Genomic DNA, 25346 nt, shown 5'->3' with positions numbered 1-25346 from the left:
GATTAGAGACACGAGCTCTTAACCTCCTACGCCACTGCTGAAGAAGAAGAAGAAGAAGAAGAAGAAGAAGAAGAAGAAGAAGAAGAAGAAGAAGAAGAAGAAGAAGAAGAAGAAGAAGAAGAAGAAGAAGAAGAAGAAGAAGAAGAAGAAGAAGAGGAGGAGGAGGAGGAGGAGGAGGAGGAGGAGGAGGAGGAGGAGGAGGAGGAGGAGGAGGAGGAGGAGGAGGAGGAGGAGTTTGGATTTGTACCTTACCTTTCTCTCCTGTAAGGAGTCTCAAAGTGGCTTACAAACTCCTCCCTTTCCTTTCCCCACAGCAGATCTTGTGAGATAGGTGGGGCTGCAGAGTTCTGAAGAACTGTGACTGGCCCCAGGTCACTCAGCAGGCTTCATGTGGAGGAGTAAGGAATCAAACCTGATTCACCAGAAATGAGTCTGCCGCTCATGTGGAAGAGGGGGGAATCAAGCCCACTTCCCCAGATTAGAGTCCACTGCTCTTAACCACTACACCACGCCGGAAGTGTGAACTTTGGCACAAACAGTTTCTTTTAGATTTGATCAGGGTGTTGAAATGAGTAAATGGGGGAAGGAAACATTCTTCACTCACCTGAGCTTTCTTGAGGAAGGCTGAGATATAAATACAGAGAACTGAACAGGAGGGAAAGGTATGGTGCAGATAGAGAGGGCCAGCAATTAAGTTATTCATACTAGTGGTACAAAGTAAGGTGTACTACCTTCTGAACCTCACACCCCTCCATTTTTCCTCCAAGGGACTGGAACCGTCAGTGAGGTCAGAAGCTTGGAAGTTTCTCACCGGATACTACTCGTGGCAAACCTCTTGTGATGAGAGACTCACCATTGAAAGCATGAGAAGGTAATAACTGCTCCAAGCAGCCAAGATAATGTCTCAAGTTCTCCGTTCCCGAAGGTGAGAGTTCTGGGCTGCATCGCCAGGAGTATAATGTCCAGACTGAGGGATGTAATAGTACAGTGGTGGTGAACCTATGGCACGGGTGCCAGAGGTGGCACTCAGAGCCCTCTCTGTGGGCACGCGCAGAGTGCCCCTCCCACACATCTAGTCTGGCCTGGGCTGCTGGGCTCGATTATTAGCGTTAAACCTAAGACCTAGTTTTGGGGAAGCAGTGTAGGTAACCCTGTTAAGCGCTGTTAAACGCCACTGATTTTCATACGAGGAACTCAAGCACAATCCTTTACCTGGGAGTAAGCTCGGTTGCTGGCAATGGGGCTTGTTTCTGAGTAAACCCTCCTAGGGTCGTGATTCACCCATTGGAAGAGTTGCATGGTTGCTTCAAAGCAAAGCCACTAGAACATAAGAACATAAGAACTAGCCTGCTGGATCAGACCAGAGTCCATCTAGTCCAGCATTCTGCTACTCACAGTGGCCCACTAGGTGCCTTTGGGAGCTCACATGCAGGAGGTGAAAGCAATGGCCTTCTGCTGCTGCTGCTCCTGAGCACCTGGTCTGCTAAGGCATTTGCAATCTCAGATCAAGGAGGATCAAGATTGGTAGCCATAGATCGACTTCTCCTCCATAAATCTGTCCAAGCCCTTTTTAAAGCTATCCAGGTTAGTGGCCATAACCACCTCCTGTGGCAGCATATTCCAAACACCAATCACACGTTGTGTGAAGAAGTGTTTCCTTTTATTAGTCCTAATTCTTTTATTAGTCCACTAATTCTTTTATTAGTCCACTGACTACCACCAAGCTTACTCCCGAGTAACACATGCCTTGGAGCCAACCGTTTTTTTTCTAAACTAAAACCTCAGTATTCAGGTTAAATTGCCGTGTTGGCACTTTGCGATAAATAAGTGGGTTTTGGGTTGCAATTTGGGCACTCGGTTTTGGAAAGCTTCGCCATCACTGTCATAGTACCTCTCTATTCTGCATTGGTTAGACCTCGCCTGGAATGCTGTGTCCAGTTCTGGGCACTGCAATTCAAGAAGGGCATTGACAAGCTGGAATGGGTCCACAGGGGGGTGACCAAAATTATAAAAGGTGGTCGAAGGTCTGGATTCCATGCCCCATGTGGAGAGGCTTAGGGAGCTGGGTATGTTTAGTCTGGAGAAGAGAAGGTTAAGGGGTGACATGTCTAAATATTTGAAGGGATGTCATCAAAGACTGTACTATCTGAGACTTTTAAGGAAACAGCAACTGAATGGGAAACTCCTGGTGTCCTTTTACCGCTGTGCTATAGAGAGTGTCTTAACCTACTGCATCTGTGTATGGTTCTCCAGTCGCACAGTGGCAGATAGGAAGGCGCTCCAAAGGGTGATCACTACTGCACTGAGGATTATCGGCTGCCCTCTCCCCTCCTTGGAAGAACTCTATAATTCCCGAAGCCTAAAGAAAGCCCAACATATTCTGAGAGACCCGTCTCATCCAGCACACTCTCTTTTTGAACTGTTACCAACCGGCAGACAATGCAGGTCTATCAAAACTAGGACAAAGAGGCTTAGAGACAGCTTCTACTCTAGAGCTGTGGCTATGCTGAACTCTGCGGCTTCGTGTTGATGTGTTTGGGGCTGTGTAGGGATGGGTGGAGGAAGGGGAAAGTGAGGATGGGGTATGAGTCTGGAATTGTGTGCATCGAGGAATGCTGCTGTAAATTTCGTTGTGCGTGCACAATGACAATAAAATGCTTATGCTTATGCTTATGTTGAAGATGGAGAAGGGGATTAAGCTTGCCGGAGTCCTGTTAACTATCTGACAGAAGTGAAGAGCTTCTGAACTAAAGCTGTTGTGTCCTGTTTGTTCCACGAGCTCAAGGTGGCCTCCCTGCAGGGGTGGCCAGCAGGGGGCGCTCACATTATTTTAGAGCTAGCTATCACAAGCGACGGGGCAGTCCCATCTGACGCACCTCTTTCCCTGTCTCCTTGCAAGGAAAAGCTATGAGTCCTTGTGCAGCATGTGTGACAAAATCCAACCCTTGCTGGAGACGGAACACCAGGATTTCATGAAAGTCCGCAACTTTATTAGTAAGTACAATTCAATTCAGTTCAGTTCAATAAGCCTTTACTGGCATATACACGATAATATAAAAAATACAGTTCCAGTTAAAAGTGAATAACAAAAAACTTCGCGTTTGTCATACATTCAGTTGACAAACTTCTGACAAAAACTTTGCCACTATAAGGCAACAATGAAAATCCTAACAATTTAAAAGCATAACTACTTTATCTGATTCAGTATAATCAATCATAGAGTCTATAACTTGGGATAACAAACTGGATCAGAGTTCTTGATATAATAAGCAGTTCAGGAGAATGTGTGGGATGGAATCCAGCTGTCCTATGCTACAGGGACAGAACCTCTTATCGCTTGAAACACCTTTAAGAAGAAGAAGAGTTTGGATTTATATCCCCCCTTTCTCTCCTGTAGGAGACTCAAAGGGGCTTACAATCTCCTTGCCCTTCCCCCCTCACAACAAACACCCTGTGAGGTAGGTGGGGCTGAGAGAGCTCCGAGAAGCTGTGACTAGCCCAAGGTCACCCAGCTGGCAAGTGTGTTGGAGTGTACAGGCTAATCTGAATTCCCCAGATAAGCCTCCACAACTCAAGCGGCAGAGCTGGGAATCAAACCTGGTTCCTCCAGATCAGAGTGCACCTGCTCTTAGCCACTGCTCTTAGCCACTATGCCACTGCTGCTTTAAGTCTTCCTCTATGTAGCGGAGATGGCATGATGTTAAATCTAGCCAGCATATAGGCTTTCCTGTGTATGGGATTTGTGAGCGCTGTAATATAATAGGCTGAGTGTCCCTGCGTGAAAGGAATTGACATATTCGTTGGTGAACAAGATTTATTTGCCAAGCTCTGCAGTTGTTGATAGTCCATTGCTAACAGCCTCTCTTTAATGAGGGCAAAAGTTTCAGCAAAGGTTAGCATATTGAAGGAGTCACTGTCATAACCCAGTTCCCCGATCTTTGCTGTAACTATGGTGCACCATTTTGAATGGTTATTAGTAAGTAGTTGTCTCTGTTTTTTTTTAAGAAAAGGATCGGGCAGAAGGCGATACCTGAATAGGATGCTGGAGAGCTGTTTCCGATAAGAGAAGGCAACGTTGAACTAGCTAGTTCAAGTATCTGACTGAGTGGAGAGCGTTTAGGGAGGGAGCCTATGGATCATTGGTAGAGCATCCGATTTTCATGCAGAACATCCCCGGTTCAATCCCCAGCACCTCCAGTTAACAGGACCAGGAAGCAAATAATGTGTCAGACCTCAGCCCAATGGTGGGATTCAGCCGGTTTGCACCACTTCGGCAGAACCGGTTGTTAAAATGGGGCTCGTAAACAACCAGTTGTTAAATTATTTTGAATAACACCACTGGAGCTGGTTGTTAAATTATTTGAATCCTGCCTCAGCCTGAAGACCATGAAGAAATGCTGCCACCTTTCCGGAAAAAGACGGGATATAAATCACATAAACTAAACTAAACAATCATAACTTTGGCGGTCTGACTGGGTGGAAAGCCACTTCATGAGTTCTCACTCCATAGAAGAAGGAGAAGGAGAAGAAGAAGAAGAAGAAGAAGAAGAAGAAGAAGAAGAAGAAGAAGAAGAAGAAGAAGGAGGAGGAGGAGGAGGAGGAGGAGGAGGAGGAGGAGGAGGAGGAGGAGGAGGAGGAGGAGGAGGAGGAGGAGGAGAAGGAAAGCCACTTCATGAGTTCTCACTCCATAGAAGAAGAAGAAGAAGAAGAAGAAGAAGAAGAAGAAGAAGAAGAAGAAGAAGAAGAAGAAGAAGAAGAAGAAGAAGAAGAAGAAGAAGAAGAAGAAGAAGAAGAAGAAGAAGAAGAAGAAGAGGAAGGGGAAGGGGAAGGGGAAGGGGAAGGGGAAGGGGAAGGGGAAGGGGAAGGGGAAGGGGAAGGGGAAGAAGAGGAGGAGGAGGAGGAGTTTGGTTTTATATCCCCCCTTTCTCTCCTGCAGGAGACTCAAAGGGGCTTACAATCTCCTTGCCCTTCCCCCCTCACAACAAACACCCTGTGAGGTAGGTGGGGCTGAGAGAGCTCGGAAAAACTGTGACTAGCCCAAGGTCACCCAGCTGGCGTGTGTGGGAGTGCACAGGCTAATCTGAATTCCCCAGATAAGCCTCCACAGCTCAGGCGGCAGAGCTGGGAATCAAACCCGGTTCCTCCAGATAAGATACACAAGCTCTTAACCTCCTACACCACTGCTGCTCCATAGCCAGGAACCAGGTCAAAAAAAAATCCCTACATCTAGAAGTTCTAGAAAGAAAGAGCAGCCTTCGGGGAAGATGGGGGAAGGCAGATAAAATATAGCTGCGAGCGAGTGGAGCACCTGAGGGTCTATTTCCGCACAGATGAAAAGAAGCATGTCAAGCGATTATTCCAATTCTATTCAGATTTTCCATCCCGGCTTCTCCCAGTTGTATAACAAAAAGAATATTAAATGATACAGCGAAATTAATGTTACGAATCAGCATCGGACGCATAAATCAACTGCCACGAGCCCGGGAGGAGATTTACTGCTTAGGTGGGACTCAGACGGGTCCTTCAGAAGTCGTACATCTCCTCGCCGAGCGGAGAATTCCTTAAACAGGTCACTTGCCTGGGGAGACGTTCCCCTCAGAACGCCCTTCCTTCACCCAAGAACTGATATAAAATTAAATCCATTTTGCACTTTTATGGGGAAAAGTCCCTCAACGATTTACTCTTCAAGGGCAGTCTGGGGGTTCTCCCCACCCCCAAATGTGAGTCTCCTTGTCAGGTCGATTTTAAAAACATTCCATTCAGTTTTACATCACTTGGTTGCCTTTTTATTTTAGATTTCTTTTTTTTACGGTCGACCTCAATATTTGACAATGGGCCATTTCATCTCTACCTGCAGCAATAAATTATCTGCCGCGCCCCTCCCGTTCTTTCAAAGCACTTGGGGCAGAAGAAGAAGAAGAAGAAGAAGAAGAAGAAGAAGAAGAAGAAGAAGAAGAAGAAGAAGAAGAAGAAGAAGAAGAAGAAGAAGAAGAAGAAGAAGAAGAAGAAGAAGAAGAAGAAGAAGAAGAAGAAGAAGAAGAAGAAGAAGAAGAAGAAGAAGAGGAGGAGGAGGAGGAGGAGGAGGAGGAGGAGGAGGAGGAGGAGGAGGAGGAGGAGGAGGAGGAGGAGGAGGACTAGCCCAAGGTCACCCAGCTGGCGTGTGTGGGAGTGCACAGGCTAATCTGAATTCCCCAGATAAGCCTCCACAGCTCAGGCGGCAGAGCTGGGAATCAAACCCGGTTCCTCCAGATTAGATACACAAGCTCTTAACCTCCTACGCCACTGCTGCTCCACATTTTCTTCAGTTTTCTCCTCACGGCGTCCTTGTGAGGTAGATCGGGGCAGATTTATGTGCTACGGAGTACAAAGAAAGGGTCCGGGGGTGCCCACCTGTTCCTTGATGTTAGTGGTAGGTTATCCTCCATTTCTGCTCCATTTATAGCTTATTTTCTCCACTCGCTTGCAGAATCCGATGTGCAGAGACTTTACATCAAAGACGCACAAGGCAACGCAATGGTGGACAAGCGTCAGCTGGAAAAGATCCTTTTGCTAAACTACGTGTGCAACGTGGAAGCTGGTAAGGGAAAGGACTAAAAGGTGTGTCCCTGGAATTCTCCTCATCCAAATTTTTCCAGGGAGTTTGGTGCTGCAAATTACTTTTTCGCCATTCAGAAGGGGAACCGGTGCCTAAGGACACGACGGGTCCCCAACCATTCTTCAGCCTGTGGGCTGAAATTGTAAAACACGTTGGTGGGTGTAATCTCAAAATGGCTGCCACAAGAGGTGGAGTCAGCCACAAAATGGCTGCCTCAGGTAGCAGAGACACATACATCCAGAAGAAGTTCAAGTGCAGGTGAAAAGTTTTCACTTTCTGAAAACGCTGTCGGGCATCAGGCCTATGGGGTTACGTGCTCCCAAGGCACACGGCGCTTATGAAATCCTTTTTTGAGGTGCTTTAGCAATGCACGTTGATAAAGTCAACAAATGCATGGGAATGGGAGGAAATGAAAGCTGGGGCAAACCCAGTGGTGGGATCCAAAAATTTTAGTAACAGGTTCCCATGGTGGTGGGATTCAAACAGTGGCGTAGCACCGATGGGGCTGGGTGGGGCACGACAGGGGCGTGGCCAGGCATTCTGGGGGCGGGGCATTAATAATTTCTCTGTTACTGTAAAAAACTCTTACTGTAAAAAAAAGTTCCTAATTTCCAGCTGGTATCTTTCTGTCCATAATTTAAACTCATTCTAGCAAGTCCTATCGTCTACTGCCAACAGAAACAACTACTTCTCCTCTAATTGACTGCCTGTCAAATACTTAATGCTTTCAAATACTTAATTTTGTTTCTAGAAATCAAAAGAAGGATACTTTCCTTAAACAAGGAACTTTACCATATTTCTAAAACATGTTTTTAAAACAGCCCAACAGGGAGAATTATCCCATTTTCTACCTTCGCTAACCAGCCACATAGGAAACAACAGGACCTTATGATTTTTTGACCTAATGGGATTTCTAACGGAAAAGCAGACCCAATTAGTAACCCCCTCTCGGCACACACAAACAATTAGTAACCCGCTCTCGGGAACTGGTGAGAACCTGCTGGATCCCATCTCTGGGCAAACCATATATGCACAGAACACTGAGCCATAGTTTGAACTAAAAAAATAGAACAGTGGGAAATTTTTTGCATTCTTCCTTCAGGAAGAAGGCCAAGAGTTGTTCTCCGGTATCGGGGGAGAAACATGGATTAGAATTTTGGAAGGAGCCTTCATCTCCAGAAGATTCTTTGGCCTACATCAGGAATATTTTTTGGAGATGAAGTTAAGGCTGTGACCTCGAAATAATCAGACTGGTGTGGAATATCAGAAGAGAAAGAAACTATAGAGATCTGTAACGGGAAATGGGGAAGAGCAGGAGAAATCACGGTCAGGGATGATTGGTTACTCGTTTCATTCATTTGGTTTTTCTTCCAGAATATCAGCAGGGTTTCCATGAGATGCTGCTACTCTTCAGGCTGCTTGTGGAAAAGGAGCACGAGATCTATTGGCTGTTCCAGTTCTTCCTCCAGAAAACAGTAGGTTTCTTCTCAAACAGTTGTCAACGCAGTCAACGGAGTATTCCTTGGGGACAGCTTTGGGTCACCCAGTGGCAAACCATGATCTCCACAGGTTGCTCCTCAGGTTGCTAGGGGGCAGTCTAACACGTTGTCAGTGCAAGGGGTAGTAGCCGGATATCAGAAGGGGTTTAGCTCCTCCATCACGATGGATTTCTTCCTCCCCACAAAAAATTGCATCCACCTTCTGCTCCCACTGTGGAGACGTGACTCTCCCCACATTACTGCTTCCCAGGAGAAAGCCTTCTGGTGTCGTGGTTAAGAGCAAGTGGACAATGATCTGAAGAACCAGGTTTGATTCCCCACTCCTACTCCTGAGTGGTGGACTCTTATCTGGTGAACTGGATTTGTTTCCCTGCTGGGTGACCTTGGGCTCGTCACAGTTCTCCGGAACTCTCTCGGCCCCACCTGCCTCACAAGGTGTCTGTTGTGGGGAGAGGAGTTTGGAAGCCACCTTGAGACTCCTTACAGGAGAGAAAGGCAGGGTCTAAATCCAAACTCTTCTTCTTCTCTTCTGCTTGCATCATGACCTTTGTTACTTGTCACAGCTGCTGTAAGAAAAGGTTGAGGACCCCTGAATACCCTACAACATTGTAGGTCAGGGGTCTGCAACCTGTGGTTCTCCAGATGTTCATGGACTACAATTCCCATCAGTCCCTGCCACCATGGCCAATTGTAGTCCATGAACATCTGGAGAGCCGCCGGTTGCAGACCCCTGTTGTAGGTGCTTCCCTAGGACAATTCAGGAGGCCATTTTAGAGAACATAGCAAGCTATAATTCTCTTGGGCTGAGCTCTCTCCACTGCTGATATCTATTTCCTGTACTCAGAAACAATAGATTTGATCCTGCATCTCTACTTGGAGTCAGTGGTCGGATCCAAAAAATTTAGTAACAGGTTCCCATGGTGGTGGGATTCAAACTGTGGTGTAGCGCCAATGGGGCTGGGCGGGGCATGATGGGGGCATGGTCAGGCATTCTGGGGGCGGGGCATTCCTGGGCGGGGGTGTGGCAAGCCACTGCGCCGGTCCTTGGGCGGGAAACGAATGCACGCAGGCGAGGGCTACCACGCACGCCGGTGCACTTCCTGCTAGACTGCTTCAAGTTCTGTGCGCTACTGCTGAGAGGAGGGGCAAAACTAAGGCAAAAATCACGTGGCAAAATCACCAATTAGTAACCCCCTCTCGGCACACACAAATAATTAGTAACCTGGGGTGCTGTGTGGTTTCCGGGCTGTACGGCCGTGTTCTAGCAGCATTCTCTCCTGACGTTTCGCCTGCACATGTGGCTGGCATCTTCAGAGGATCTTCAGAGGATTCAGATCCTCTGAAGAGGCCAGCAGCCACAGAGGCAGGCGAAACGTCAGGAGAGAATGCTGCTAGAACACGGCCATACAGCCCGGAAACCACACAGCACCCCAGTGATTCCAACCGTGAAAGCCTTCGACAATATAGTTAGTGACCTACTCTCAGTAACCTGTGAGAACCTGCTGGACCCCACCTCTGCTTGGAGTGGTGTGTGTGTGTGTGTGTGTGTGTCTGTCTGTCTGTCTGTGTCTATGTCTGTGTCTGTGTGTGTTCCACCCCTGATGCCAACCTGGAACAGTCTCTTGGAATCGTGAGGAACAGGAGCTTCTTGGCTACCTTCTGTACTGGGCGACAGAAGGTCGCCCGTCTGTAGTTCGCCAAATACTCGCCACGGGATATTTACACACCAGCTTAAGCAAAATCTGGGCTTCCTGTGAAACAGTGTTGGTTTGCAGATACCTGTGGCTACCTCGGGGTTGATTAATTTCAACGTTTTAAGAGGAGGACGCAGCCAAGCCAAGCCATCTGGCCTTTCCATGTTCCTTCAAACGTTTTCCCATTTTGGGATTCGTGTCTGGTTTTTTTGTGTGCGGGCAACTGTAGGAGAACAGCTGCATCGTGAACATTGGGGTGGAGAAGAACCTGGCCATGCTGAAACGCTTGATTGCTTTGATGGATCCCATCTTTGCGAAGCATCTGGGTAAGCGCCTCTCCCTGGTCTGTCTGTGTAAGAATTCGATACTGTTTTGTTACTCCTCCAGCTATTTCACAGAGCCCCATGGTGCAGCGTGGTAAGCTGTACATAAGCTGTACATAACTTTTATAAAAACATAAGAACATACGAACCAGCCAGCTGGATCAGACCAGAGTCCATCTAGTCCAGCTCTCTGCTACTCGCAGTGGCCCACCAGGTGCCTTTGGGAGCTCACCTGCAGGAGGTGAAAGCAATGGCCTTCTGCTGCTGCTGCTCCTGAGCACCTGGTCTGCTAAGGCATTTGCAATCTCAGATCAAGGAGGATCAAGATTGGTAGCCATAGATCGACATAAGAACTAGCCTGCTGGATCAGACCAGAGTCCATCTAGTCCAGCTCTCTGCTGCTCGCAGTAGCCCACCAGATGCCTTTGGGAGCTCACAGGCAGGATGTGAAAGCAATGGCCTTCTGCTGCTGCTGCTGCTGCTCCTGAGCACCTGGTCTGCTAAGGCATTTGCAGTCTGCTAGATCAACATAAGATTGGTATCCAGATCAGGATCAGCAGGTGGTGTAAGCAATGGCCTTCTCGGCTGCTGCTCCCGAGCACCTGGTCTGCTCCAGAGGCATTCTCACCTCAGATCCAAAGGGGATTGGTAGCCATAGATCGACATAAGAACTAGCCTGCTGGATGCTCCTGGTGGCCCACCAGATGCCTTTGGGAGCTCACATGCAGGATGTGAAAGCAATGGCCTTCTGCATTTGCAGTCTCAGATCAAGGAGGATCAAGATTGGTAGCCATAGATCAACATAAGAACATAAGAACTAGCCTGCTGGATCAGACCAGAGTCCATCTAGTCCAGCTCTCTGCTACTCGCAGTGGCCCACCAGGTGCCTTTGGGAGCTCACCTGCAGGTGGTGAAAGCAATGGCCTTCTGCGGCTGCTGCTCCCGAGCACCTGGTCTGCTCAGGCATTTGCAATCTCAGATCAAAGAGGATCAAGATTGGTAGCCATAGATCGACATAAGAACTAGCCTGCTGGATCAGACCAGAGTCCATCTAGTCCAGCTCTCTGCTGCTCGCAGTGGCCCACCAGATGCCTTTGGGAGCTCACATGCAGGATGTGAAAGCAATGGCCTTCTGCTGCTGCTGCTCCTGAGCACCTGGTCTGCTAAGGCATTTGCAGTCTCAGATCAAGGAGGATCAAGATTGGTAGCCATAGATCAACATAAGAACATAAGAACTAGCCTGCTGGATCAGACCAGAGTCCATCTAGTCCAGCTCTCTGCTACTCGCAGTGGCCCACCAGGTGCCATTGGGAGCTCACATGCAGGATGTGAAAAGCAATGGCCTTCTGCTGCTGCTGCTCCTGAGCACCTGGTCTGCTCAGCCATTTGCAATCTCAGATCAAAGAGGATCAAGATTGGTAGCCATAGATCGACTTCTCCTCCATAAATCTGTCCAAGCCCCTTTTAAAGCTATCCAGGTTAGTGGCCATCTCCACCTCCTGTGGCAGCATATTCCAAACACCAATCACACGTTGCGTGAAGAAGTGTTTCCTTTTATTAGTCCTAATTCTTCCCCCCAGCATTTTCAATGAATGCCCCCTGGTGTAGAACAGCCATCCAAGCTCTGCTCACGACCTGAGTCCGATCTTGATGGAGCTCGATTTCAGGTTGCCGGCTCAAGGGTGACTCAGCCTTCCAGGGGCGTAACGAGGAAAACTGTAGCCCTGGGCAAAACCTGAGTTGGATGCCCCCCCCCCACCATGGGCGGCCACTCCACTACGACCAAAAAATTTTTACACCAGGGCATTGGTGCCTGCAGGGGGTGCATTTGGTTTTGTGCAGTTTGGTTCAGGGGGGCCAAAGTTATGGACTCTCAAAACTGTAGCCCCCATCTCCTTTTAACGTTCATTGGAAACAATGGGGGGTCGGGCACCCCCCTTTGGGAGTCCATAACTTTGGACTCTTTGAATCAAACCTCACCGAACGTGGTGGGTAGTATAAGGACAGTCTCCTGATGATACGCTGAAATTTTGGTGCCGCTAGCATAAAAACTGCGCCCCCTGAAGGCCAAAAATGGAAAACCACTAAAATTACCCAAAAACGAACCCTGCATTTTGATGCCCCCCCCCCAAGGTGATGCCCTGAGCAGCTGCCCACCTTGCCCAATAAGCATTACGCCCCTGCAGCCTTCTATTCTTCTGAAGTTGGTGAAATGAGTACCCAGTAGGTGGATGACTGGGGAAAGCAATGGCAAACCACCCCATAAACATAGTCTGTCAACATGGTGATGTGGAGTCACCCTCTGGGTCAGTAATGACCCAGTACCTGCACAAGGGACTGCCGTCAACTTTTATAAGAACATAAGAACAAGCCTGCTGGATCAGACCAGAGTCCATCTAGTCCAGCACTCTGCTACTCACAGTGGCCCACCAGGTGCCTTTGGGAGCTCACATGCAGGAGGTGAAAGCAATGGCCTTCTGCTGCTGCTGCTGCTCCTGAGCACCTGGTCTGATAAGGCATTTGCAATCTCAGATCAAGGAGGATTAAGATTGGTAGCCACAGATCGACTTCTCCTCCATAAATCTGTCCAAGCCCTTTTTAAAGCTATCCAGGTTAGTGGCCATCACCACCTCCTGTGGCAGCATATTCCAAACACCAATCACACGTTGCGTGAAGAAGTGTTTCCTTTTGTTAGTCCTAATTCTTCCTCCCAGCATTTTCAATGGATGCCCCCTGGTTCTAGTATTGTGAGAAAGAGAGAAAAATTTCACTCTGTCAACATTTTCTACCCCATGCATAATTCTATAGGCTTCAATCATATCCCCCCTCAGACATCTCCTCTTCAAACTAAAGAGCCCCAAACGCTGCAGCCTCTCCTCATAAGGAAGGTGCTCCAGTCCCGCAATCACCCTCGTTGCCCTTCTCTGCACTTTTTCTATCTCAGAAGTATGCCCTGACCTACACAGCCCAAGCTAGCCCCATCTCATGAGATCTCAGAAGTTAAGCAGGGCCATTCCTGGTTCGTGTTTGGATGGGAGACCACCAAGGTAGTCCCGGGTTGCTACACAGAGGCCGGTAACGGCAGACCACCTCTTGCTTGAAAATCACATGGGGTCACCACGAGTGGGCTGTGACTTCACGGCACTTTCCACGACCAACCACTGCAACTCACAGTGGACAATATTGAGAATAGGCCAAAGATCTGACTCAGTAGGACAACTTCATGTTCGCTAAGATAAGATTCTGGAAACCTGATCTGGGGCTCTCTTTACTTTTTCTAGAAGAAAAAGGTCACGTGGTTCAGTTCCTGTTCCCATGGTTCTGCCTCTTCTTCCAGCGAGTCTTCAAGTCCTTTGATGATGTCTGGAGACTTTGGGAGGTGAGTGGTTCTCACCATTGGGTTGGTCTGATGATTTAGGACACTTTCTGGTTGCTGACCAGGAGTTCAGGGGCAACGCTTTTATCACCAGTCTTCAACATAGCACCCATGGATGGATGGACGGACGGACGGGCGGGCGGGCGGGCGGGTGATTTAGGACACCCTTCAATTCTTGACCCCAGAGTTCAGACTTTTATCAACAATTCCCAACTTAGAACCAATGGGTGGGTGGATTAATGGGTGGGTGATTAAGGACACCCTTCCATTCTTGACCTGGATTTCAGACTTTCATCAACAATTCTCAACAAATCTGGTGATTAGTTTGGGCACTCCGACACCTGCCAGCTGGGTGACCTTGGACTAGTCACAATTCTTTGGAGCTCTCTCAGCCCCACTCACCTCACAGGGTGTTTGTTGTGGGGATGGGAAGGGAAAGGAGATTTGAGTCTCCTTACAGGAGAGAAAAGGGGGATATAAATCCAAACTACTACTACTACTCCTTCTCCTCCTCCTCCTTCTCCTCCTCCTCCTTCTTCTCCTTCTCCTTCTTCTTCTTGGGATCAGTGGCCTGATCCAACAGAGCTTCATCGTGACATTAAGCTGTAGGACTTTTCATTCGTTCCTACGCTTTTATGTGATCCCAGGTCAGATTCGATGGGTTTATTTCCTTCCCCCCCCCCCTTTTTAATAATATTCTGTTTTGAAGTTTTATAACTTAATTTTAAACTATGTAACCTTTTTAAAAAAAAAACCTGTGTGCTCCTAATACTTTAAGGCTGTGGTGTGGTATGGAATGGAATGGTATGGATCCAATCTAAGGCACAACAAAACAAGTTAATAAGTATTTGAGAGATTTCATAACCCAGTCCCAGAAACCAGTCTGACTTTGCGGCTAGCATAGCCTTGAATGTGAAGGAATCTGCTTTGAAACAGAGTCCTATTCTGCACGGTTGGCTTTTTGCTTTGCTTTATTTCCTTTCTGAGCAAAAACGGGGGGGCGGAAGCCTGGAAGCCTCAGTAGCTGAGCAGCCCCCGTCTGGATGTAGCTCTGTCGGGCCGACACAAGTTGCCGGATCCTGCCAAAGGCACAGCTGACCTGCATTAGCAGTTACTCCGTTGCGTCTGCAAAGGCCTTTCAAGTCAAATCCCAAACGGGGCCCCGGTTTGCTGTAACAGCAGGATTTCTGACCCACCAAACAGAAACCATTTGCTTCACTTTCTCCGCCTCCACCCCCCTGGACCCGGGTGGGCTTTTATTATTTCAATTAATATTTGCCCAGAGTCTCTTGTTGGTTGCTGTTCCTGCTGACGGGGCTCTCACACGCCAGCCGTTTGGCTTTAATTATAGGGAGGAGAGGCCGAGAGGGCAAATCACCATCTGGGCCGGAGGAAGGAAGTTCTGTGCTATCTCTGAAATAAAAAGCGCTGCAAAGAAGTTTGCCGATTCTATACCCGCCCTCCCCGCCCTCAGTGTTTTACCCAGCAGGTCTGTCTCATTCTTCCAAGGAGGTCGAGATAACTTGCATGGTACAGCTCTTGATTACTTTAGGTTGGTTGATTTCTAAGCCTGCCTTTCTCCCAACCCAAGGCATGGACCTATGTTTTTTTAAAAAATATGGAACCCAACATGGTCCTTTAAAACCAAACAGTACCAACTTCCCCAATTGGACAAGTGAAACAATGGACAGAGACGTTGGTACAGTCGTTGTCCATGATGTAGAAGAGAAGAAGAGAAGAGTTTTGGATTTATATCCCCCTTTCTCTCCTGCAGGAGACTCAAAGGGGCTCACAATCTCCTTGCCCTTCCCCCTTCCCAACAAACACCCTGTGAGGTAGGTGGGGCTGAGAGAGCTCCGAGAAGCTGTGACTAGCCCAAGGTCACCTAGCTGGCGTGTGTGGGAGTGCACAGGCTAATCTGAATTCCCCAGATAAGCCTCCACAGCTCAGGCGGCAGAGCTGGGAATCCAACCCTGTTCCTCCAGATTAGATACACGAGCTCTTAACCTCCTACGCCACTGCTGCTCCTAGAGCAAGGTGTAACTCTTTTCCGTCAGTACATCTCCAAGGTCGCTTCTCTAATATCCCACAAAATGAGCGTTGCTGTCGTTTCTGTCCTGATACAACTGATTCACTTTCTCATATTCTGCTTCACTGTTCAAAATACAACAACATCAGAACTGATTTGAGAACTGTATTCCCAACAGGATTTATGCTCCTTTCTGGTAAGATAAAAATGGCTAAGCTTCTAAATAACTCTAATGCTGAAATCTCTGAAGCTGTTGCTACATTTTTACTCTGTGTGCTACAAGTTGTGCAATAATGATCTTTTTATTGTATTTGGAATTCATGACACACTCAGGTTTTATGCTTAATAAAGGTTTTGGATTTGGATTTGATTTGGTACATACATCCTTGGTCATCCTTAACTGATCCGGTCCTCTGTTTCCCATCCTCCAAGGTGTTTCTAACTGGAATGCCGTGCAGGAACTTCCAGGTGATCGTCGCCTACACGATGCTGCAGATGGTGAGAGACCAGATCCTCCAAAAAGACATGGGCGGAGATGACATCGTCATGGTGAGCAGGAGAGTCCAAAATTCAACCTGAAGGCCGCCTCCAGTAACGGAAGGCGTCCTGTATCCAGGCGTCAGTTCGCGGCTCAGTACCTTGGGATCACCAATACCGTCAGCTGTGGAACTGAGGTATCACTAGATGCTTTGCTATAGACATCCTGGGTGACTCATACGATTGTGAAAGGTTGGTGTTGGAAGGTCCCTTCTGAAATGACCAGGTCCTCTTCTTTAGTCATCTCTGGAAGACTTGCTTTGGGTGCCTCCACATTTTGAGGTTGAGAAAGTGGTAACATGGGAGAGGACCAGGGGCGTACTGCCCATGGGTCAAATGTCCCTGAGCTGCAGCCATTTAGTCACGTGGGGGTGGAAAATCACCCCCCTCCTCCTCCCCTCCCTCCAGGTCCATATACTGACTTCAAGACCTGGTGCAAAAAACATTGTTTGGTTGTGGTGGGGGAGGGCAGGCCAAAAAACTCAGATTTTGCACCGGGCTACATTTTTCCTAGATACGCCTCTGGAGAGGACCTTGTCAGTAGTACCACCAAGTCATTCGAACTGTCCTGCCAGGTAGACAGTGGCGTAGGAGGTTAAGAGCTCATGTATCTAATTTGGAGGAACCAGGTTTGATTCCCAGCTCTGCCGCCTGAGCTGTGGAGGCTTATCTGGGGAATTCAGATTAGCCTGTACACTCCCACACACACCAGTTGGGTGACCTTGGGCTAGTCACAGCTTCTCAGAGCTCTCTCAGCCCCACCTCCCTCACAGGGTGTTTGTTGTGAGGGGGGAAGGGCGAGGAGATTGTAAGCCCCTTTGAGTCTCCTACAGGAGAGAAAGGGGGGATATAAATCCAAAACTCTTCTTCTTTTTCCAGACTCATCTGTCAATGTAGTTTCATCTTGCATGTTCTCAGCGATCCCTCCTCCTTTTCTTACATTTTTCTTGCTCTTTTTATGTTGGTATTGGTGTCTTTTAGCTCCGGTTTTAATTGTGTGCTCTGTTTGGTTTTTAATAGTTAAAAATATACATTTTGTTATGTATGCATTTTAATCTGTTAGCTGTTTGGTTGGCTCTGAGGAGGGCAGGAAGAGGGTATAAATTTTGTAAATTAAATACAAAAGGGGGAAATAACGGTATATATGAAATTCTAGGCCCTGATATTTCTCAGCAGCCATCCTGAAAAAGAGGCAACAGCGTGACGTATTATTGATTTCAAGAAGTAGGTAGAATTCTTCACTGTCGAATTTGCAGTCGGAGACAAATACAAAATAACCAGGTGGAAGAAAAGAATTCCAGTCGGAAACTTCAGTGGGAGAAATGCAGGAAATCCCGTTTTGCGTAGCTTTGAGGGACGGTCCTTCTGTTTCAAAGTGACTTTCTACGATTTAATGCCAGTGGGTTCGTGGGATACTATTTAGTTCCTGCACATTCATTTCCATGCTGGTTCCTTCACGAAAAGCGGTTCCTAAAGGAATTACCACCAATGAACCGCGTCTCAAAACCAAAAGCTGGAGCTCCAAGCTCACATCTTTTGGATCGCATCGACGCACAGGCAAAGATATTCTCGTACAGGATCTCGTTCGCTAATCGCAAACAAAAATCATTAACCTTGCCCCGACGGCAACCCATCAGCTCAGGTGACTGAAGAGATTCCCTTTCTTCCCTCTGCAGCTCTGCCATAACCTCATAGATCTGGATGCGAACGAGCTGATCTCCAAAGCTTGTACTACCCATGAGCTTCTCATGAAATATCAAGAAAAGGTAAAGCGCTATATATTCCCTGTCTGTATGACCATCTCGGCCACTCACTTCTGGGTGTATATATAGAGAGAATCCTTCCTGCATATTAGGGCTGGATCTCCCAAGAAGACCGCCTTACCCCATATGTCCTGAGTCGACCTCTCCGTTCGGCAGAGGCAAATTTACTGGTGGTCCCTTGTTCCTCTATGACAGTGGTGGCGAACCTTTGGAACTCCAGATGTTATGGACTACAATTCCCATCAGCCCCTTCCAGCATGGCCAATTGGCCATGCTGGCAGGGGCTGATGGGAATTGTAGTCCATAACATCTGGAGTGCCAAAGGTTCGCCACCACAGCTCTATGATGTGGCTAGCCTCCACCCGGGTCAGGGCTTTTACGGCCCTGGCCCCTGCCTGGTGGAACACTCTTCCTCCAGCTGCCAGGGCCCTGCGGGACCTTGGGGAATTCCGCAGGGACTGTAATACCAAGCTGTTCCACCGGGCTTTTGGGGAGGCTGGCCGCTGAGTCCACCCCTCTCTGTTGCCCTATTTGTCATCGGCTTACCTGAACATCTGCCAGTCCCCTCCCGGGGTTTAGTACCGGACGTCATCTACTTAATTATTTTTGAAAAGTTTACTGCTGCTACTGTTTTTATTGTATTTATTGTTTTAGTTGGGATCATTCGATAGTTTTCTAGTTGTAATGTACTGTGGTTGGTTAGCTTGTAAATCGCCCTGAGCCCTTCAGGGGTAGGGCGGTCTACTAAATCGAATAAATAGTAACAACAACAACAATCTGATAGACGGCAAAACAGGGTCAATAATACCACACCTATCTTTCCCAAGTATCCCTTTCCATCATCCCAACATCTATCCATGGCCTCAGATTCTTCATCCTCATGAGGGTCACCCTGTAAGAACATAAGAACAAGCCAGCTGGATCAGATCAGAGCCCATCTAGTCCAGCACTCTGCTACTCGCAGTGGCCCACCAGGTGCCTTTGGGAGCTCGCTTTGGAACTCTTTGCAGCCAATAAGCACATTCTCCTCACGTCTTGCCTAGAAAACTCAGTGATCCTCTGCAGGGTCACCACGAGTCAGTTGCAACATGGTGGCACGCCGTTGTTGTGGAAAGGGGACTCCGTAGCATTAAGAGCATAAGAACATAAGAACAAGCCGGCTGGATCAGACCAGAGTCCATCTAGTCCAGCTCTCTGCTCCTCGCAGTGGCCCACCAGGTGCCTTTGGGAGCTCACAGGCAGGATGTGCAAGCAATGGCTTTCTGCGGCTGTTGCTCCCAATCACCTGGTCCGTTAAGGCATTTGCAATCTCAGATCAAAGAGGATCAAGATTGGTAGCCATAGATCGACTTCTCCTCCATAAATCTGTCCAAGCCCCATTTAAAGCTATCCAGGTTAGCGGCCATCACCACCTCCTGTGGCAGCATATTCCAAACACCACTCACACGTTGTGTGAAGAAGTGTTTCCTTTTATTAGTCCTAATTCTTCCCCCCAGCATTTTCAATGAATGCCCCCTGGTTCTAGTATTGGGAGCATTATACCCCATTGTAGTCCTTCCTCTTCCCAAACCCTGTCCTGCTCGGGCTGTAGCCCTCAAATATCCAGGTATTTTTCACCTGAGAGCTGGCAACCCTATTTGGGTGAATCTCTTGCTCAGTAGTGGTGGGGATCCCAGTCCAGGCGCCCCAAAAGCTCAGAGCTGGCTCTGTTTGGAAGCGTGTGTTGCAAAGAACTGTTGTGCGATCCTGTTTCCCCGAATATAAGACATCCCCGGAAAATGAGACGTCGTAGAGGTTTTGCTGAAGTGCGAAATATAAGGCATCCCCCAAAAGTAAGATGTAGCAAAGTTTTTGTTTGGAAGCATGCCCGATGAACAGAACACAGAAATATAAGACATCCCCTGAAAATAAGACATAGCGCATCTTTGGGAGCAAAAATTAATATAAGACACTGTCTTATTTTCAGGGAAACATGGTAGTAGTATCCACAACCCGTTTCTCATCCCCAGGGCCCTCCGGAGCTGCAGGAGTTCTTCAGTCAGCCGCAGTAATAAAGAGGCCACGTTCTAAGCACAAAGACGTGATCCAGAGTGTGACGTCCGCCAGGAAAACAACCAGGAGCCAATTCTCGCTCTGGGTTCCCTTTTGTGTGGCTCAGTGTGAGAGAGGCAGATTAGCGGCATGAATTATACTTGTTGCGCTGAGGGTTAAGTTAGGAGGAGACCGTCGGGGTTGGTTTCCCACCTAAATTGGGGTATGTTTGGGTAAGGAGCTCGCGTGAACGTCTGTAACCTCATGCCCTCAAAGAACCCTGAGACGATGTGTGGGGAAAGGACCTTCGCTTGAGAAGGGAAGCCCAGGAAACAGGTCGGACTTGGGTAAAGAAAGGGCGATCGTCTGCAAGCCGCATTTCCGCAGTTGCTACATTCCTACTGCAGATATATAGTTTCCTCCAGAACTTCTACAGATGTCTCACTGCAATTGCAACTTCGCTGGCCAGTTGGAGAGGGAGAGCCCGAACTGGCAGTAAACGCTCAAGCCCTTTTGATCTTTAGCATGTCATTAAATCCCATGTTTAGTCTGGGAAAAAAGTCACGAGACCAGCATAGTATACACCATAGGTGTCAAATTCGCGGCCCTCCAGATGTTATGGACTACAATTCCCATCATCCCCTGGCAGCATCATGCTCCCAGGGATGATGGGAACTGTAGTCCATAACATCTGGAGGGCCGCGAGTTTGACACCTGTGGTATACACCTAGTGCAGGGCTCTGGAACCTGTGGCTCTCCAGATGTTTGTGGACTACAATTCTCATCAGCCCCTGGTAGCGTGGCCATGTAGTCCACGAGCATCTGGAGAGCCACAGGTTCCAGACCCCGTGACCTAGGCCCCTTCCGCACATGCAAAATAATGCATTTTCAAACCACTTTCACAACTGTTTGCAAGTAGATTTTGCTATTCTGCACAGCTTCCAAGAGCACTGAAAGCAGTTTGAAAGTGCATTATTCTGCATGTGCGGAATGAGCCCTAGTGTAACTGGCCAATAGTGCTATTGATCCAACTCTTCAGTGTGACATCACTAAGCGCAATTCCTTGATATCCTGGTGAAGAAGAGTTGGTTTTCATACCCGGCTTTTCTCTACCTAGAAGAAGAGAAGAGTTTGGATTTATACCCCACCTTTCTCTCCTGTAAGGAGACTCAGGGGGGCTTACAAGCTTCCTTTCCTCTCCCCACAACAGACACCTTGTGAGGTAGCTGGGGCTGAGAGAGTTCTGAGAGAACTGTGACTGGCCCGAGGCTGCCCAGCAGGAACGTAGGAGTGCGGAAACATCTGGTTTACCAGATAAACCCCATGCCACTGTGGTGGAGGAGTGGGGAATCAAACCCGGTTCTCCAGATCAGAATCCACCTGCTCTCAACCACTATGCCACGCTGGCTCTTGAGGTGGAATCTGAGGAAAGAGGGGTTTGGAGAAGAAAGGGCTTTTAATGGGGCATAATACCATAGAGTCCACCTCATGAAGCAGCCATTTTGTGCAGGGGTGGCCTGAGCTTTATTACTTGAAGATCAGCCGTAATCATAGGACCGTGGTGGCGAACCTTTGGCACTCCAGATGTCATGGACTACAATTCCCATCAGCCCCTGCCAATTGGCCATGCTGGCAGGGGCTGATGGGAATTGTAGTCCATAACATCTGGAGTGCCAAAGGTTCGCCACCACTGTCCTAGGAGATCTGGGGGCTGACAATTCTACGCTCGGTTTGCAAAAGCGAAACCTTGCCGGCATATTTTGAGACCGTTTTTCACTCTCTTATTCCAGGCAGTCTGGAGCAGAGAGAGGGTTGCGTGACCCACCGGCCCATTTCAGGGGGGAAGGGAGCTGCAAGAGGTCACCGCGAAGGGGTGAACGCCTCTCTCGCCCCCCTCTCTACCAACCCCTGTTCCTCGCCCCTTCGCTCCACCTTAACCGCTTCTCATCAGAGGCGCTCGGCTACTTAAATCCAAAATAAGCAAACACGGAGGGGAGAAAATTGCAAATGTAGCGGAGCGAGGCTGCCCAGCGAAGGATGACGTGTTGAAAGTGACCTTGACAAACTCGGTCGAACCGAGACTTGACACTTATCAAAGGAGACAGGCCTGGCGGGGAGGGAGGGGGCATCGTTTTAAAAATCTCCCCTCCCTTGCCCGCGAGATGCTGGAGGAGCCGAGCACCTGTTGGGCCTAGTGCTAGTGGGTATTTGCCGTGAGCAGCGTCGGAAGAACTGAGCGTTTATTTTTTCCTCGATATGAGGGTTGCCAAGTCTGGGTTGGGGAAATCAATCAATCATCAAATCAATCAACCAGACCTTTATTAGGCATCAATAGCAGAAGCTAAAGAAGAAGAAGAAGAAGAAGAAGAAGAAGAAGAAGAAGAAGAAGAAGAAGAAGAAGAAGAAGAAGAAGAAGAAGAAGAAGAAGAAGAAGAAGAAGAAGAAGAAGAAGAAGAAGAAGGGAGGAGGAGGAGGAGGAGGAGGAGGAGGAGGAGGAGGAAGAGGAGGAGTTTGGATTTATATCCCCCCTTTCTCTCCTGTAGGAGACTCAAAGGGGCTTACAATCTCCTTGCCCTTCCCCCCCTCACAACAAACTCCCTGTGAGGTGGGTGGGGCTGGGAGAGCTCCGAGAAGCTGTGACTAGCCCAAGGTCACCCAGCTGGCATGTGTGGGAGTGCACAGGCTAATCTGAATTCCCCAGATAAGCCTCCACAGCTCAGGCAGCAGAGCGGGGAATCAAACCCGGTTCCTCCAGATTAGTTACACGAGCTCTTAACCTCCTACGTCACTGCTGCGTTTGAACTTTATTAGTTCATTAATACATTAGTTAAAAATTCAGCGGCCAGCCTCTATTATCTCAGCTGACCGATTATCCAAAAGAAAGCGGACCCAAAATATTGTAGGGCAATCCCTAACATGAGGGGGTGACGTATTGAAGAAATCACGTCTCTAATGAGCATGTTTAGGGCAAATTCATAAAATATGTTCTGCAGTGTCAGTAGCGTTAAAACAGTAGGAGCACAACCATTCTTGAGGGGGTATCCCTTTCTATCATGGTGTTGTTTTAGAGAGTCCAGATGGCATGCTATTTGAAAGCACTGATAAATCCTAAACAGAGATGGCTTTTCACTAGGCCATAGGTGTCAAACTCGCGGCTCTCCAGATGTTATAGACTACAGTTCCCATCATCCCCTGCCAGCATGATCTTGGCAGAGGATGATGGGAACTGCAGTCCATAACATCTGGAGGGCCGCGAGTTTAACACCTATGCAGTAGGCCATCAAACTCGCGACCCTCCAGATGTTATGGACTACAGTTCCCATCATCCCCTGCCAGCATGACGATGGCCCTCCAGCATGCTGCTGGCAGGGGATGATGGGAACTGTAGTCCATAACATCTGGAGGGCCACGAGTTTGGACATCTGTGTTTTAATTCGTTTCCCTCTGCCTTTCTTAATGGGCATTTTTGAAGGGTTGGGGAATCGCTGGAGATTTGGGAGGGGAGTGGGGGGAGGAAGTGTTCAGCGCGGCTTGATGCCACCCTCCAGCACCACCACTTTCTCCAGGGGAAAGGATTTCCGTGATCTGGAGATCCAATGGAATTCTGGGAGATCTCCAGGCCCCACCTGGAGATTGGCAGCCTTACCAGGGAGGCCGGCTCTGGCTTAAACCTGCCGGATTGGAAGATGACTACGGCCATTGAGGCATGCAGTGCTTTGCAGCGGTTTTTGTTTGATTGATTGTTGGTTTCGACCGGATTCTCCTGCTGCAAAGGTGTCCCCAGCCGAGCCAACCTGCCGAGTGGTCGGGAGAAGCCGGGAGAAGCCAGAAAACCCAAAAAAAGTCACAGAATCATAGAGTTGGAAGGGGCCCCCAAGGGCCATCAAGTCCAACCCGCTGCAATGCAGGAACACACAATCAAAGCACTCCTGACAGATGGCCAACCAGCCTCTCTTTAAAAACATAAGAACACAAGAAACAGCCTGCTGGATCAGACCAGAGTCCATCTAGTCCAGCACTCTGCTACTCGCGTGGCCCACGAGGTGCCTTTGGGAGCTCACATGCAGGAGGTGAAAGCAATGGCCTGCTGCTGCTGCTGCTGCTCCTGAGCACCTGGTCTGTTAAGGCATTTGCAATCTGAGATCAAGGAGGATCAAGATTGGTAGCCATAGATCGACTTCTCCTCCATAAATCTGTCCAAGCCCCTTTGAAAGCTATCCAGGTTAGTGGCCATCACCACCTCCTGTGGCAGCACATTCCAAACACCAATCACGTGTTGCGTGAAAACCTCCAAAAAAGGAGACTCCACCACACTCCGAGGCAGTGCATTCCACAGTCGAACAGCCCTGACAGGAAGTTTTCCCTGATGTTTAGGTGGAATCTCTTTTCCCTCACCTTGAACCAGAGGTGGGATCCAGCAGGTTCTCACAGGTTCCCGAGAGTGGGTTACTGATTATTTGTGTGTGCCGAGAGGGGGGTTACTAATTGGTGATTTTGCCACGTGATTTTTGCCTTAGTTACGCCCCCCCTCTCAGCAGTAGCACGCAGAACTTGAAGCAGTCTAGCAGGAGGTGCACCGGCGTGCGTGGCAGCCTGCGCCTGCGCGCATTCGTTTCCCACCCAAGGACCGGCGCAGCGGCTGCATCCTTGCCACAGCCCCGCCCAGGAATGCCCCGCCCCCAGAATGCCCGGCCACGCCCCCATCATGCCCCACCCAGCCCCATTGGCGCTACGCCACAGTTTGAATCCCACCACCATGGGAACCTGTTACTACTTTGAAGCAATCATGAGCCCTTCGGGGATAGGTGGCCTATAAGTTTAATAAAATAAAATAAAAATAAATAAAAATTTTGGATCCCACCACTGCCTTGAACCCATGACTCCTGGTCCTAGTCTCTGGAGCAGCAGAAAACAAGCTTGCTGTCTGACCAGCAAGTGAACAACATGTTGATTCTCTTCCCTCTCCCTGTGAAGGGAGAGGAAAAGTCACGCTTCCAGAGGCATCCCAGCAATTCAACGCCCTTTCCCTTCCATCTGTCTTTAACTTAGCGTTGTTGCGTTAATCGTTTTATCTGGGTCTCTTTTGCACGCTGGATCGCTCAGATAGCTACAGCCACACAACGAATATTTTTGCTGACGTTTGTTGTTTAAGACGTGTTGCCTAAGAACATAAGAACATAAGAACATAAGAACATAAGAACAAGCCGGCTGGATCAGACCAAAGTCCATCTAGTCCAGCTCTCTGCTACTCGCAGTGGCCCACCAGGTGCCTTTGGGAGCTCACATGCAGGATGTGAAAGCAATGGCCTTCTGCGGCTGTTGCTCCCGATCACCTGGTCTGTTAACGCATTTGCAATCTGAGATCAAAGAGGATCAAGATTGGTAGCCCTCAATCGACTTCTCCTCCATCAATCTGTCCAAGCCCCTTTGAAAGCTATCCAGGTTTGTGGCCATCACCACCTCCTGTGGCAGCATGTTCCAAACACCAATCACACGTTG

At 48.6% G+C, this 25346-nt stretch overlaps 1 protein-coding gene across 1 annotated transcript in view; it reads left to right on the top strand.

The window, feature by feature from the left end:
• TBC1D21 (TBC1 domain family member 21) overlaps positions 1-21816 on the top strand; it is a 49634-nt gene extending 27818 nt beyond the window's left edge. Inside the window, exons 4-13 of the mRNA XM_048519741.1 lie at positions 768-871; positions 2900-2994; positions 6467-6577; positions 7970-8070; positions 10018-10114; positions 13393-13490; positions 15949-16065; positions 17730-17819; positions 19783-19975; positions 21638-21816. Of these exons, the coding sequence (XP_048375698.1) occupies positions 768-871; positions 2900-2994; positions 6467-6577; positions 7970-8070; positions 10018-10114; positions 13393-13490; positions 15949-16065; positions 17730-17819; positions 19783-19975; positions 21638-21816 (1185 nt within the window). The remainder of the gene's footprint in view (positions 1-767; positions 872-2899; positions 2995-6466; positions 6578-7969; positions 8071-10017; positions 10115-13392; positions 13491-15948; positions 16066-17729; positions 17820-19782; positions 19976-21637) is intronic.
• The last annotated feature ends 3530 nt before the right edge of the window (positions 21817-25346 follow it).

The sequence above is a fragment of the Sphaerodactylus townsendi genome, linkage group LG17 (genome assembly GCF_021028975.2).
Source record: "Sphaerodactylus townsendi isolate TG3544 linkage group LG17, MPM_Stown_v2.3, whole genome shotgun sequence".
Taxonomy (NCBI): Eukaryota; Metazoa; Chordata; class Lepidosauria; order Squamata; family Sphaerodactylidae; genus Sphaerodactylus; species Sphaerodactylus townsendi.
The sequence above is the reverse complement of the archived record's forward strand: the minus strand, read 5'-3'. Positions and strand labels throughout refer to the sequence as shown.